This window comes from Rattus rattus, chromosome 2 (assembly GCF_011064425.1).
Source record: "Rattus rattus isolate New Zealand chromosome 2, Rrattus_CSIRO_v1, whole genome shotgun sequence".
In the NCBI taxonomy this organism is placed as follows: domain Eukaryota; kingdom Metazoa; phylum Chordata; class Mammalia; order Rodentia; family Muridae; genus Rattus; species Rattus rattus.
This window is the reverse complement of record NC_046155.1, coordinates 858,808-872,757: the sequence shown is the minus strand read 5'-3', so window position 1 is coordinate 872,757 and position 13,950 is coordinate 858,808. Positions and strand designations below refer to the sequence as shown.

General features: G+C 52.1%; 2 protein-coding genes across 5 annotated transcripts; both read right to left on the bottom strand.

The window, feature by feature from the left end:
- Nucleotides 1–589: 589 nt before the first annotated feature.
- On the bottom strand, nucleotides 590–4,186 carry Catsperz (catsper channel auxiliary subunit zeta; the record flags this gene model as incomplete). Its single annotated transcript, XM_032896431.1, has 5 exons — nucleotides 590–838; nucleotides 1,479–1,545; nucleotides 1,742–1,812; nucleotides 3,073–3,416; nucleotides 3,969–4,186. Coding segments are annotated over 5 exons (810 nt in total), but the record flags the coding sequence as incomplete, so codon positions are not given.
- Kcnk4 (potassium two pore domain channel subfamily K member 4) lies at nucleotides 3,948–12,439 on the bottom strand. Of its 4 annotated transcripts, none has more exons than XM_032896488.1 (7): nucleotides 12,046–12,439; nucleotides 10,386–10,651; nucleotides 6,555–6,681; nucleotides 6,269–6,429; nucleotides 5,900–6,086; nucleotides 5,375–5,514; nucleotides 3,948–4,643 (listed from the first exon to the last, which is right to left on the bottom strand). In XM_032896488.1, exons 2-7 carry the CDS (start codon nucleotides 10,572–10,574, stop codon nucleotides 4,251–4,253), a joined length of 1,197 nt encoding a protein of 398 aa, XP_032752379.1. In that variant the 5' UTR covers nucleotides 10,575–10,651; nucleotides 12,046–12,439; the 3' UTR covers nucleotides 3,948–4,250. The 4 variants fall into 4 exon arrangements, with proteins under 4 accessions (XP_032752379.1, XP_032752381.1, XP_032752378.1 ...); XM_032896490.1 differs by having other exon boundaries at nucleotides 12,175–12,439; XM_032896487.1 differs by lacking the exon at nucleotides 12,046–12,439 and adding an exon at nucleotides 11,790–11,942.
- Between the last annotated feature and the right edge of the window lie 1,511 nt (nucleotides 12,440–13,950).

Below are 13,950 nucleotides of genomic sequence, written 5' to 3'. Positions count from 1 at the left end.
CAGGTGCCCTATGCTAATATCCGAGGGAGGCGGCGGCGCCTGCGTACCCCGAGGCTATTGGGCGGGCCTTGGCGACACACACGCGTGCGCGGCCGTCCCGGGAGCAGGGCCTGAGCCTAGGGGAGGCGCGAGGACTAGGAGCTGGTGCTGTAGAGAAGCCGGAGCACCCTTGCATCACGAAGGAGGGCGGTGCTCTGGCTTATAAGAGTGGGCGTAGCTGCTCAGTGAACTCTACTCTGTGAGGGCGTCGAACGTGCATGTAAATGAGAGGGCGGGGTTATGTAACTGCATATGCATAAGGGGTGGGGCCGAACGGGGTTCTGCTCCCCCCCCCACCCCACCGCCACACACACACCCCATTATGTTGATGGGACACTTGACCGATTTGGTATACCAGCACCCCTGAGGACCCTCGAATGAAGAAGCAGACCTAAAACATACAAGAAGCCCTGGTTTGCGAGTTCCGGAAAGGCAGTACTGGTGAGACGCGAGCGGACAAAACTCAAGGTCACTGCGGTGACCGAATGAAGGTCACCGGGGAAAGGCGGGGCCACGTGCGTCCGCCTCACGCAAGCAGCCACGCACTGACTCTGGAACCATGCATAGACTCTTTAATTTCTCTATGATTCAAATTTCATGCAGATGGGTTCGAGCTTGGGTTCCAGCTTGGGTTCGAGGGACGGAAAGGACATGGGACGGACGTCTCGTCGGCCACTTGAGCTGGAGGTTCACTGAGACAAACAGTACAGCCTCTTGTTCCGGCGCTTCTTCATCCCTTCGATGTATCCCTGCAGCTCTTTAGTCATGAAGTGGCTCCTGCCAATCGTGGACCTATATGCTAGGAAGAGGGCAGAGCTGAGCGCAGGGCCATGAGCAAGGGCAGAGGGTTCCTCCCATTTGAGGAACCACAGCTGATTTGATGTGGCAGTTAGTGCTAGATTTGGATCTTGTGGTAGTTTGGGGGATTTTGCATCTCCTAGGTGTGATGTGAAGAATGGAGGGGGGAAAGGCTGAAAAAGTTGCTGCGAGCCTAGACAGGCGCAGTAAGAGCCAGTTCCCTCTTGGGCCACTTACTCGGAACTAGTTATCTGGCCCTTCCTTCCCGCTATATGCTCATATATCATGAACAGAAGGTTATCCAGATAATCCAATAGCCGGTACATTTGCCCAAATAATCCAGATGTGTCACAGCTCCCCCGCCTGGGAGTGGAGCAAAGCTACACAAAGGCGGTCACTCCATTGGACAAGCGGAGAGAACACACTTGCTAGAAAGGAGCTTATTTTAAGTCCTCTGAGTCACTCACTCCATTGAATCTGCCTGCGCCTAGTCTCTTGACTTTTAATTTTTAGGGTGTCCTTGGAGTATTTGTGAGTGCTGAGGGGATCTGACAAAACATATATATCCTGAAACTCCACAGCCCCAAGCCCTGCCAAAGCCACCAAGATCTTTTGTGGAAGCTGGGGTAGGGCATGCTCACTACTGAGGGCTTTCTTGAGGATGTCCAGAACTTCTGTCTCCATGATATCCATCAGAGGCAGGGGCAGCTGGAAAAGCAACAAGACACTCAATGGACCAAGGAACCCCAGTTCCATATAAAGCTGAAGTGCTCCCCAAATGACCTCCCTACCCTGCCTGCCCCACTTTCCTAAAATCTGCCCCACCCCACTACTACTACAAGCCTCAACCTGCCCATCTCCTACCCACTACTCGACCCCAGTAGACTTCCCAGGCCCCTCCAACCCTGTTCTGCTGCTCTATCCAGTAGGCTCGATGCGGCTTTGATAGACTGACTTCTGATTCTGAAGATGTTGCTGGAGAAATGAAAAGAGAAACCAGTCATGCTCAGGCTCCTGGGTCTTCTGTGGAACAGAGTTGTATATGGGTAGGCACGCAGTAGTAGTAGGGTTCAGGGAATAGTTCCAGATACTACCTTTGTCAAAGACCATAGGGGACACTGGCTTCAGCCCTAGCTTTAAAATCCCACTCAACTGGGATCCAGAACCAACTGTCCCCTTGTGTGAGACCTGGAGAGTTTTTGATTCATCACCTGTAAATGGAGTCATAGGAGTTCCCTTTTATGAAACTTGTGTGCTCTGTGTAAGTTTGTTGCTGAGAATTGAACATAGGACTTTTGTAGTTCTTTGTATAAGCTAAGAAAGAACTCTACCAATAAGCTATGTTCCCCAGCCCACAACAGTCTCTTATGGAAGTTGTGACATGTAAAGGTCACAGTACAAGAAGTCCTGTGCCTGACATGTGACATATATATCAATCATTATATCTGTATCACTCTAATTTGCTTAGACTTGTTCTCACTATGTGAACCTAGCTGTCTCGGAACTCGATATCTAGACCAGGCTGGCTTTGAATTCACAACCTCCCAAATGCTGGGAACAAAGGTGTACACTTCCACAACTGAGCTCTTATCAGTGCTCATTCCTTGGTGAAGGTGGAAATGGAAGGGACAGAAGATAGACACACACAAATCTCAAACAGCTTGGCATACGGTGTGTAGTCTCAACACTCAGGAAGATACCAAGATCCAAGGTCATCTTGAGCTATACAGTGAGACTCTCATTCCAAAAAGAAACGCAAAATAAAAATAAAGTAACTATTGACCAAAAGAGAGACTTCCAAAACAGTCAGATCCCAGCCAGGGAATGAATTCTGTCCTTTCAGCTGGCCCACTTGAAATAAGGCTTTAGTGGTAAAGAATTTTCCTACCAAGCGTAATGCACTTGTTTCGACCCCCAGCACCACATTTAAATAAATAAATAAATAAATAAATAAATAAATAAATAAATAAATAAATAGCAAAACCAAAACCAACCAGGTCTTTACTGCCCTACCTGCGTTTCCCGAGTTCCTCGTAGTAGGACGCCTGCCCGGTAGGGGGCGCTCAAAGAATGTCTGAGTTAAAGCGTGAAAGATTCCAGCCTGCGCCCCCACCCAAGAAATCCTAGAAACTTAGGTTTCTATGGAATTATCCCCATTTCGCAGGAAGGGACGTTGAGACCCGGGCTAGCCCCATCCCTATGGCTCAACCATCGCCTCAGCGAGGCTACACTGACCTAAGAAATTCTCTTCGGTCTCCTCACGCTCCAAGGATCTGCTACGGTACTGTTCAAGCTCTAGACGTGCTTGCTGCTGGATCTCCTCTGGCTCGAGGTTCAGGGCTTCCCTAATAGAAACGGCCTGGCTGTGCTTGCGAAGCTTGCTTACAGATTTGCCCTCTTCGTTGAAGTCCTCGCAGACGCCGGATACCGACACGTTCGTTGTGGACAGCGTGGCCGTGCTCCATAGTTGACGAACATCTCCGTACGGGCTGGATCTATCCAAGCTGCGGCGACTGTTTTCCTGTTTGGGCACCAGCTGCTGGTCACACACAAGTAAAGTAGCCAAGGCATTCAGGGAGCTGGAAGGGAGCAGGGAGACACTGGGATGGGGACTCTAGGAGAGCTGCCAAGCACCCAGGCTGAATGACAGGCCTGAAGGAGTTCTAAGGTGCGTCTAGGTTTGGGGAACTCGGGCATACTTCTTACTTTATTAGAGTTTTCTTCCATCGTTCCGCACCAACGGACCAGTATCCACAAGGCTCAATCGAGAAGGGAGGGTGGGTCACGCTCCAAGAAGGGGGAGGGGCAGAGTCTCCTCCTGGATGGTTATAGTGGTCTCGCGGAAGGAGACTTCAAACTGTAGATAGCATCAAGACTCTAAATTGCTCCCACCCCCCCCCAACTCCTCCTTCCCCCACTCCTGGATATCAATGCCAAGACTGGAAGTGCCCAGGCCAGTTTAGAGTCCGGATCTCCTCCAGGCAAGGGACAAGAGTCTGAATACCTGAGCTTAACCAAAAGGACACCACCTTACCGGTGTGGGTGCCCAAGGACGGCAGTGGGCCTGATATAACCCCACGGTGGCGCGAGAAAAGCCCTCGCACACCCACTTGGGTCCCAGGAGCACTCACTCGTTGGTGCAGACTTTTTGTTTTATTGATGCAGGTTTTGAGGCACAGTCGTGAGGTGTGGGGGCAAAATCGGCAGGGAAGCGAGACAGAAAGCCTTGGATGGTGGGCTTTGGAAATGGTTGGATGTGAAGAACCAGCCAGGGGAGAGCGGTGGCATTTGGCAACCATTGGACTCCTCTCCGGGTTGCAATTCCGTGGAACAAAAGAGGGCTCTTTGGTCAAATAAGCCAAGCATGCCTGGGCGAAGCCCTGGCGTAGGGTCGCGGGCCAGAGATCCTGTCCCTACACCGGCACGGCCTTGTCTCGGAGACGCCCAGGACCCCGGGGTCTGGAGGGCTTCTTCGTTGTGTTGGGGCGGCGGCGACCCCGAGGCGCACGAGGCAGGGCACAGCCACGCTCACTCTGCGTGTCTGAGGACTCGTCGATGAAGGCCAGATTCTCACTGGGGTAATCCAGAGCTGAGGCCGTGGGCGGGGAAGGAGTCTCGACCTTCTCTGCGGGTGCGGGGGAGCCGGGCCTGTGGGCTGGCTCAGCAACAGCAGGAGGTGCAGGCAAAGAAGAGGGCAGGAGTGGTTGCTCCTTCTCTGGCGGCGGGGCGCTGGGTCCAGTTCTCTGGGTCACTCGTGCTGTCACTGTGCCGGTCCAGCTAGCAGCCTGCGCCGTGAGGCCACCCATCTGCACAGAGGAAAAGGTGTCGGCTCATTGCAACTCCGAAAGCTGCCCCTTTACCAATCCTACCCACCTTTTCGCCTGACCCTTGAACCTCAGCCTATAGATGATCCAGAGGCACGCTGACCCTTCCTGCATTGGCCCGAAAGCACCCCCTTCTCTAGGAAACTTTCTTGAAAGCCCCGAGTTTGTTTCAACCTTCACTGCCTCTCTGTATTCGGCTAGCAAAATGCAGATAAATTACAAAACCAGTATGACTCATACAATATTTGGGACATCTTTTAAAATTGTATTCATTGTTCATCTGAAATTCACATATAACTGGCCCTTCTTTCTGTTTTTTTTTTTTTTTTTTTTTTTTGAAACAGAAGTCTCATTCTATAGCCCAGACAGGTCCGAACTTGCAGCAATCTTTCTGATTCTACTCTGCTTACCAAGCGCTGGGATTTACAGACGTGTACTACCTACCACCTTGCCTCTCTTAATTCGTATTTACTAATCCTAGCGACCCTATCTATCCACGAAGAACGAGATGGTCAAGTCTCTGACAAACCTGAATTTACCCCCAATGTTCTCCTTAGCGCACCGTCCGGATCTCAATTTCAGAGAAGCCCACATTTTGGAAGGGAGTCAGACTGGTCAACAGCCCCTGTGCTCAGGTGCTAAGGGCACAACACACAAGTGACATGCACGGCGCATGCGCGGCAGCGAACAGCTCCTGGAACACAAACATATACCTCTGCGCGAGTTCGGCGGGACACCGCTCGCAACCAGTTGCCGATAGTGGTGAGCACTGAGGCGAAGTAAGCTAGGCCAAACAGGATCCAGAACCACACCAGCGGCTGGTAGGCTGGAGAGTTCTGCCCGGTGCCATCGCCTAGACGGTACAAAGAGAGGGAAAAGTAAGTTGATGGTGTCAGGAGGAGGCAAGGCAAGCCTGTAAGCCTCTGGTTCACTGCGAGTTTCCGCACCTTGAGAAAATGCCCCTCCCTAGAAAAGAAGGGGATGTGCTAGAGTGTAGACGTATACAATGAGTGTGCTCGGGTTGTAATTGTGCATAACAGCATGCAAGAGGAGGTGAACGTGAGCGTGCATGGGACTCAGGCATGCAAGATGTAAGTGGGCATCAGGTGCTGCCTGTTGGAAGAGTATGGTGCATTCCATGATCGGTGTGGAAGCTGGGGCAAATGCGCCACAGTAGTGCATAGGAGGAGTGCAGGATCCAAGTACTTAAGGAAAATGCTGGGCAAAATCAGCCTCACCTGGTACATAATCGCCAAAGCCTACAGTGGTGAGTGTCACTATAACAAAGTAGATGGCTTCCAGCTTGCTCCAGCTCTCCATGTAGGAGAACACGAAGGTAGGAGTGAGGACAAAGAGCAGGCAGCCAATCAGCAGGAAGAGCACCGCAGACAGCATTCTCACCAGCCCTGGTGGCACATGCCACTTCTGCGGGGGAAGGGTGGTAGATAGAGCCATTGAGATGCCAGTAAGCTATAATTTCATTCTCTCCACCCCACCCTGCCCCCATCCTGGCCTAGTGTGTGAGAGGCTCCTGCTCTCTAGGAGCACACACTCGCTTGCCAGGGACCTAGGGGAAAAGACCCTGTGAGGGGCACAATGCAGCTCACCAAGAAAACTGCTTCGATGTGACCGATGCCCCGGCGCAGAGAGGAGCCCAGCCGGTCCCCGACGCCAGCTAGCAGCATCCCGAACAGTGGGATCCCCACCAGTGCATAGAAGATACAAAAGAGACGCCCAGCATCTGTGTGTAAGGCTATATTGCCGTAGCCTGGATAGAGAGGGTAGTGTGGAAGTCTAGGCGCCACCTGGTATCCCCGCTTCTCCCTGCTCCTTCCCCCATAGGGAAACTCCTTGCCCCTTGCCTCCCTCCACATGCCCCATCTCCACCCCCACCGATGGTAGTGATGATGGTCCCCGAGAAAAAGAAGGCGCTGCCCAGGTTCCAGGCTGATGAGTGGTTGCTGCTATTGGTCCAACTGGTTTCTGGGTTTGCGCCCCCTCCCAGGGCTTCAGCCACGAGCTGCAGGATAAGGCGCACAAGGAGGAACCTCAGTCCTTCCCTCCAGCCGGGCTAACCCCCAGCCCCGCCCCCTTCTTTGCACAGCTTAAAGGCTGTGTGTCTTCTTTGGTTTTAGTGTTTGACAATGTCTCTATCTAGCTATCTTTTTGTGGTTGGTTGGTTTGGTTTTCTGAAACATGTTATACAGTCCATGCTGGAACTATTGAGCCCTCGTGCGTCAGCCCACCCAAGTGCTGGAATTACAGGAATAATCGAGCCATTTATAACTGACTTAACATGATAAATTCCTAATTTTACTTTCAGAAGCATAAATGCTGGAACCAAGCTGCCTGAGTTCTAATCTTGGCAACCTGGGGCAAGTTAACTCAGAGTGCCTTAATTTTCTCCTCTTTCACATGGGAGTGACTGTCAGAGCACCAGCATCATAGATTCACCATAAAGAACAAACGTTGGGTATTTGTTGGGTTATTATGCCCCGTGAGTTCCTGCTTTAGCAGACTCCACCCTTCACACTGCTCCTGTGGAACTGAGTCTGAGTACCTGGCCTTTAAACCTGTCTTGAAAGGTGAGAACTTCTCTCCAGAAAGGTTCACATATCACATTTTGTGGCCAATTTTAGGATGTGTGCATGCCTGTGCTTGTGTCCATCTAAGGCAAACCCATTGTTTCCTAGGGCGCTCAGTAGGCATGACTGAAGTGCCAGGTACAGGCTTTTCCTGACGGTGTTCGGATTCCCCAGGGGCATAGACTATGTCTGAAAAGAGCTTGCTGTCTGGATGCTGGGATATCAGAGCACCAGAAGAGGGGCCTTGCCCCAAATTAAGCAGGGAGAGAATAGACAGGGAAGTTTACTACCTGTCTCATCTCCCTGATGTCAGTCCCCATTAGCAAGACCCACTTCAAGAGTTCATCCTCACTAAAGAAACCTCTGCAGACACTCCGGGCTCCCATGTGTCCATTTGTCCGAAGGAGAGTCTAGACTCCTTAGTCCCGCATTTATTTATTGTTTTGAGAAAAATGTCTCATGTGGCCTAGGCTAGCCTCAAACTCACTATGTAGTCAAGGATGGCCTTGAACTCCTGATCCTCTTTATCAAGTGCTGACATTACAAGTGTGAACTGCTCCCAGTTTGTGCAGTTCTGGAGAACCAACCCAGGCCTGCAGCATACAAGACAAGTACTCTACCATCCAAGCCCCAGCTCACCCCACTCTTTCTTATTGGAGGTGAACTTGGTTTTGTTTTGAGAGACAGGGTCATACTCAGTAGCCCAAGCTAACCTGGAACTCACAGCAATGCTCCTGCCTCAGCCTGAGAGCTGAGATTACAGGTGTGAGCCGCAGGCACTTTTCCCAAACTGGTCTCAACCTTTCCCCAGTCTTCTCTCAGGAGATTCTGGTTTTACACCCCAAAATAGAGCAACTTTCCCCCCCAGATTTTCTGAGGTGATTCCGTTTTCTGTAATGACGGTCTTTGTATAAAGAGGTGAGATGTCTGATTGAAAGTGATTTAATCTTTTTCAGATTTACTTCTTTTCTTACATGTATGCATGTGTATCGTGTGTACGACTGGTGCCCACAGAGACCAGGAGAAGGTCACAGAGTCTCTGGTTCTAGAGTCATGATGGCTATGAGGACCCCAGGTCCCCTCCAGGAGCAAAAGTACTCTGAACTTCTGAGCCATCTCGCCAGCCCCAGCCCCAGCCCCAGCCCCAGCCCCAGCCCCAGCCCCAGCCCCGGCCCCAGCCCCAGCCCCAGCCTCAACTGTTACTGTTTTGTTTCCTTTCAGTTTTTCAAGACAGGGTTTCTCTGTGTAGCCCTGTCTCTCCTGGAACTCATTGTGTAGAGCAGGCTGACCTCAATCTCAAAGATTCACCTGCCTCTGCCTCCCGAGTGCTGATATTTAAGACATGGGCCACCACCTCAGGGCTCATGCTTTAATTTTTATTTAATAGCATTTCTCCACATCCTCCAAATCCTTCATCATCCAGTGCAGTCTAAACTTTGTTTCAGTGACCAGGCATTTGCTCCACACTGAGCTTGCCTGCTTCCACACTGTGGCCATGCTGTGTGTCCCTCTGCTTGGGAGCTGTTTGTCCCCACACTCTAAAGTCTGTCCCTCTCACTTGGTACTTCCCAAGTGCTGGCTCTCTTCAAAGCCTCTCCTTCTCCCTCATTCCCAGCCTTCAACCCAAGGCTCAGTAACCCGCAGGGTGCTTCATGATGGAGAAAGGAAATCTCAATGCCCACTGCTTCCTGCAGTGATCTATCTGTCCCTGACCTGTGCCTCCTTGGATGTGACACCTTCCGCAGAAGCTCCACCCCAGTGTTTGTACCTCCGCCCTCCCCCCAGCCCCCACATAGAACTCATAAGTGTACAGTTGCCACGGGACTCATTCATTCTGGGAGTGGCTCTGGGAAGAGAAGCATCGCATCGGCCACCCACCCTGCCAGGTCGCCTGTGTCTCCCTTTCTTCCTTCTTATCCCAGAAAAAAGCAAGTCCATTGTGAAGATAAATAGGTCAGCCTCCCTCCCTCCCTCACCGCTGCCCTGTGGTCTGGCCAGGAGCACTTTCCACCCAGGCACTTCTGAGCAGAGCTTGTCCTGATTTCTGGAAGTGGGAGAGACTCTTCTCTCTCCCCTCATCTTTGCACTGGATCCTGCCACCTTAAGAGTCAGTTGGGATGCTGAGGCTGACGTGCTGGCCCTCCACAAAGAAAAGGCAGGGAACAAGGGATACTCTTTCATCAAGTGAGATATATTAATTTATTAAGGTTAAATCAGAGCATTCCGGGGCAGTGAGTGAGAGATCAAAGGAAATGATGCAGGAGCTCACTAACTGGACCAGTGAAGTCGGAAGCTCACAGCTTCCCTTAGTGACTGGATGGAGATTGATCAAATCTGGGCAAAGCCTGCAGCCCCAACCCCTTCCCACTTGCTTGAATGTGAGTCCTAGGGAGGAGGGTGGAGGGAGGAAGGCCCCCTGAACTGACATCCACAATGGTATGAACAGAAACCCCCTAAAATCATCTGCACTGGTTTATGTGCAAACTTGGGAACACAGGGGGAGGTGTTTGCAGTATTCTTGGGTTTCTCTAAAACATGCATAGGAACTGGTGTGGGAGGAGCCAACATTAGCAAGTAAAAACTGCAGGGCGCCAGGTGCGGCGGCTCAAACCTGTGATCCCAGTACCCTGGAGGCTGAGGCAAGACAGAGCCAGAGTTCAAGGTCAGCTTGTGTAACACAGTGAGTGCCAGGCCAGTTGGGGCTATATAGCAAGCTCCTGTCTCAAAAAACCAAAAATCATTACCAGAGTTATATTTAAATTCAAACGTTTAGCTGAAAGTCACATGTGACTAAGCATCCTAGATTTGGGCTGGTGAGCGAAGGATGTTAGAGCTGTGCAAACGCAACATCCCATGTGCCCCACCCATTCACTCGTTCATTCCATTCATTTATGTGTTCATTCTCCCTTCCTTCCCCCATCATCACACTGGGAAGAAGACACTCCAGGGGCACAGCCTGGTGCTAGCAAAGACAAGCAATAACAACATGGCCGGCGTATTAAAAAAAATCCCCTGCATCCCAGCTCCTGCCCAGGACTCCCAGAGATACTCCAGGACCTACCTACCCTGTCCTCAGAGATACTTGTCTGGAAGTAGCACCCTGAGCACGACCCCACTGCTAGCAACTGTGCCAACCCACCTTGATGAACTCCTCCAGGTTCTTCTGGCTCACGCATGGATGGTCCTTCAGAAACTGATCTCGGCCATCTTCCAGGTCCTTCTGAACCTGCTGCTCATGAGGCTGCTCCAGAGCCTGGAACACCAGAGCCCCAGATACCAAGTAAAGCAGCACCAATGCCAACAGGGCCAGGAGTGTGGTGCTGCGCATGGCCCTTCCAGAGGCAGGTCCAGCTCCACTTCCAGCTTGGGAAGGAGGAGCAGGGAGCTCCTGAGGAGCAGTGGTCACTGCAGGCCAAACCAAGGATTATGGGGTCAAGAAGAGATCTGACATCCACACCCTCCTTCTCTATCTTAGACTCCCCGACGTTTTTGAGCCCTCAGCTTTATAATCCATAGATGTAACCCCCACATATCCTTTGGTTCCAGGTACTAACACCTAGCCTCCCTCTTACCTCCAGGGCCTCACCATCAGGAGAATGGTATAAGGAAGGAGACCCTAAGCCAGGTAGGGTGAGTGAGAAAATGGGAGGACTTGTGAAGCATAAGGGAGCCTGCCTTGGAGAAGACCAAGGGAAGACTAGGGAGTTCCAGAGGAAATCAGGAGAGGCTGGAGCCCGCAGAGCTGGAGACAGGAATAGCAGGTCCATACTTGGCTCTCCCAATGCGGCTGTGGCAGCCTCCTCAGATGCATCTGCCCCTCCTGCCTTCCAGCCTAGCAGGGATCAACGGGGCAGGGATCTTCCAGGGTCCCCACCTGCCCCCTGGGCTTTCGAGGAACCCCGAGGCAGGCAGATCTGGCTGCAGAGTATATAGGCAAGGCCCAGAGCCAGGGAAAGGAAAGGTGGGCAAAAGGTTCCCAGAAGAGAGGTACATGATGGGAAGGGTAGCACGGATAACAGCAGCCCACGGGACAGCTGTCACCTAGGGGGCAGCAGGAGATGGCAGGCGCGCACACACATATATACACAGCCTGCTACATGTGCCACAAAGATCTTTGAGCCACATTCCATCCTGCAGTTCTAGCCACGCGCTGCCCAGGCTGCAGGCATAGCACTGCACCACGCTCCGGCAGACCCTGGCACAACTGACCACCATGGGCGTGCCCGCAGTGCCAAGCTACCTAGAGATTCATGCACACATAAGCGCGCACACACACACACACACACACACACACACACACACACACACACACACACACACACACACACACCGGACCCGCGTGACACCGCACGCCAGCCGCTTGCTCCCACCACCTCCCCCGCGTCCTTACGCCGACGCCTCCGAGCGTGACCGGCGACGGGACGCACGGTCACACCACTCGAGGAAGGCATCCACGCGCGGGAGGTGTCCCGCCCTGCCGGTTGCCTCCCAGATCCCGGGGCCTGAGATCCAGCCCACATTCCCGCGCCTGCTCCACACTTACTGTCTGCCCACTCTGTGGCTGCGGCTTTGGATGCGGCCAGGTCTCCCGCTCCTCCTCGAGCGGGTGCGGGCTGGGCCACGGAGGTGACAGCGGCAGCCCAGAGACCGAGCGGGCGGCCGTCTGACTGGGACCCCCCTCCTCCCGCCCTCAAAAGCCCCCTCCTTGGGAGCTTAACCCTACCAGAGCTGCGTCTCCCTACGTGCCGCACCCTCGCCACCGGCTCTCGCCACCAACCGCCTTGCATCCAACCCTTTACCTGCACCTGCAGCCTCTGGGCTCCCCAATCTTGTACTGTCCAGGCCAGTGAGTGGCAGAAGAGCCAGAAAGGGGTCGACGCAGAGTCCAACCTTCCAGGCTGGAATCGGGGCCCCAGTGCTGCCCTAACCTGGACATCAGCTGGCCCGGGGCTCAGGACAGCCGCCACAATCATCTCCTGGAATCTTCTAGGTCTATTACTGGACTGGGAAGAGCCTTCGTTTCTCCGCCCATGAGGATAGTCTGGCCCATGGGCTCTGCACTTATGAGGGAGAGGCCCTCAGGGAGAAGAGGGTATGTGGGGGTGGAAGGCGGGGAGATCTCTTTGAGGCCACCTGGATTTAACCAGCTGAATGGGTTGGGTCCCAGTTCTGGGAAGTCACTGATGGAGTACCTCTTGCTCCTCAGACTGCACCCCCATCTTTAATCCTCCAGGCCCTGGAGTCAGCCCCCAGGGGCAATCTGCTCCCTGCCAATTCCAGCAGAAAGAGTGCTAGCATTTCCTGAACATCTAAGGCTGATGCTCTCCTGTCTCTGTCTCTGTTCATGTTCATATCCATTTCTTTACTGATCTCTGCAAAATCTCTCCTGTAGCATTCCAAGACCCCATGCTTTTGTGGTCAGTTCTGTTGTTTTGTTTTGTTTTTTTTTCGGGTGAGGGGTGTTTTGAGACAGGGTTTCTCTGTGTACTCCTGGCTGTCTTTTAGACTAGGGTGGTCTCAAACTCAAGAGATTCACCTGCCTGTCTCCTGGAGTGATGGGATTAAAGGTGTGCCCCACCACCACTAGCTTTTGGTAATGGTCAGCAAATGTTTAAGCCTAGAGTCTAAGGTGAGCACCCAGATGATAGGGGTCAGGGTGGGCTACCAAACTTTTTAGAGTCTTCCTATTCCTACTTAGAATAAAAGGGTGTTTATTTAACTCCGGATACTGATTTTTAGTATTTGGGGGCTAGAGAGATGGCTCAGCCTTTAAGAGCACTGGCTCCTCTTCCAGAGGACCCAAGTTCAATCCCTAACAACCCACAGCTGTCTGGAACAGCCTCACACAGACATACATGTAGGCAAACCACCAATGCCTGTGCACACATACAACACCAGTGTTTTTTGTTTTATTTTCTTTTTTTTTTCTTTGTTGTTGTTTTTTATTTGTTTGTTTTTGTAGCCTTGGCTGTCCTGGAACTTTCTCTGTAGTCCAGGCTGGCCTCAAACTCACAGAGATCCACCTTTCTCTGCCCCTCAGATGCTGAATGAAAGGCATGCACTGCCACTGCCCAGCTGAGGTCAGTGTTTATAAATGCTTAAAGCCTTGCACGCAGAATTAAGTGCCCTATAAATGTAGCAATTTTGTTTCCAACCAAAAGTGCTTGTCCAGCTTACTCCTGAAGTCTCGAGCCTCTGCTGATCTCTCCAGAGACCTTGTGGACCTGGCTCCAGGATAGTCACAAAGAGAGAATTTCAAGGCAGACTTACTTCTAGGCTGAGAGCTCAAATGAGCTGGAATCACAGGCTCTGATAATCAATCCTGAGACACAGGGCAGATCCGCCAGGATGTCAGGAACACAGGGCAGTGACTAAACTTTTGGGGGCAATAGGAGGAGTGTACCAGGAGCTGAGTCAGCATGCAAGTAGCCAGGAAATGAGGGTGAATCCATACCTAGGTAAGCAGATGGAGGCTGTGCCACAGAAGTGCCCCCTTTGTAGACCCTCCATAAACTTGACATTTGGAGACCACATTAGAGGTGGTGGCAGAAACCAGGCCTCAGGTCAGTGAGATGGCTCAGTGCTTCAGAGGGCTGCTTATCACCAAGTCTGAAATTCCAAGTTTGTTTCCTGGAACCCACATGGGTTCTTTTGACTTTTATACCTGTGTGTGTGTTGTGTGTATATCCATGTGCGTGCTTATG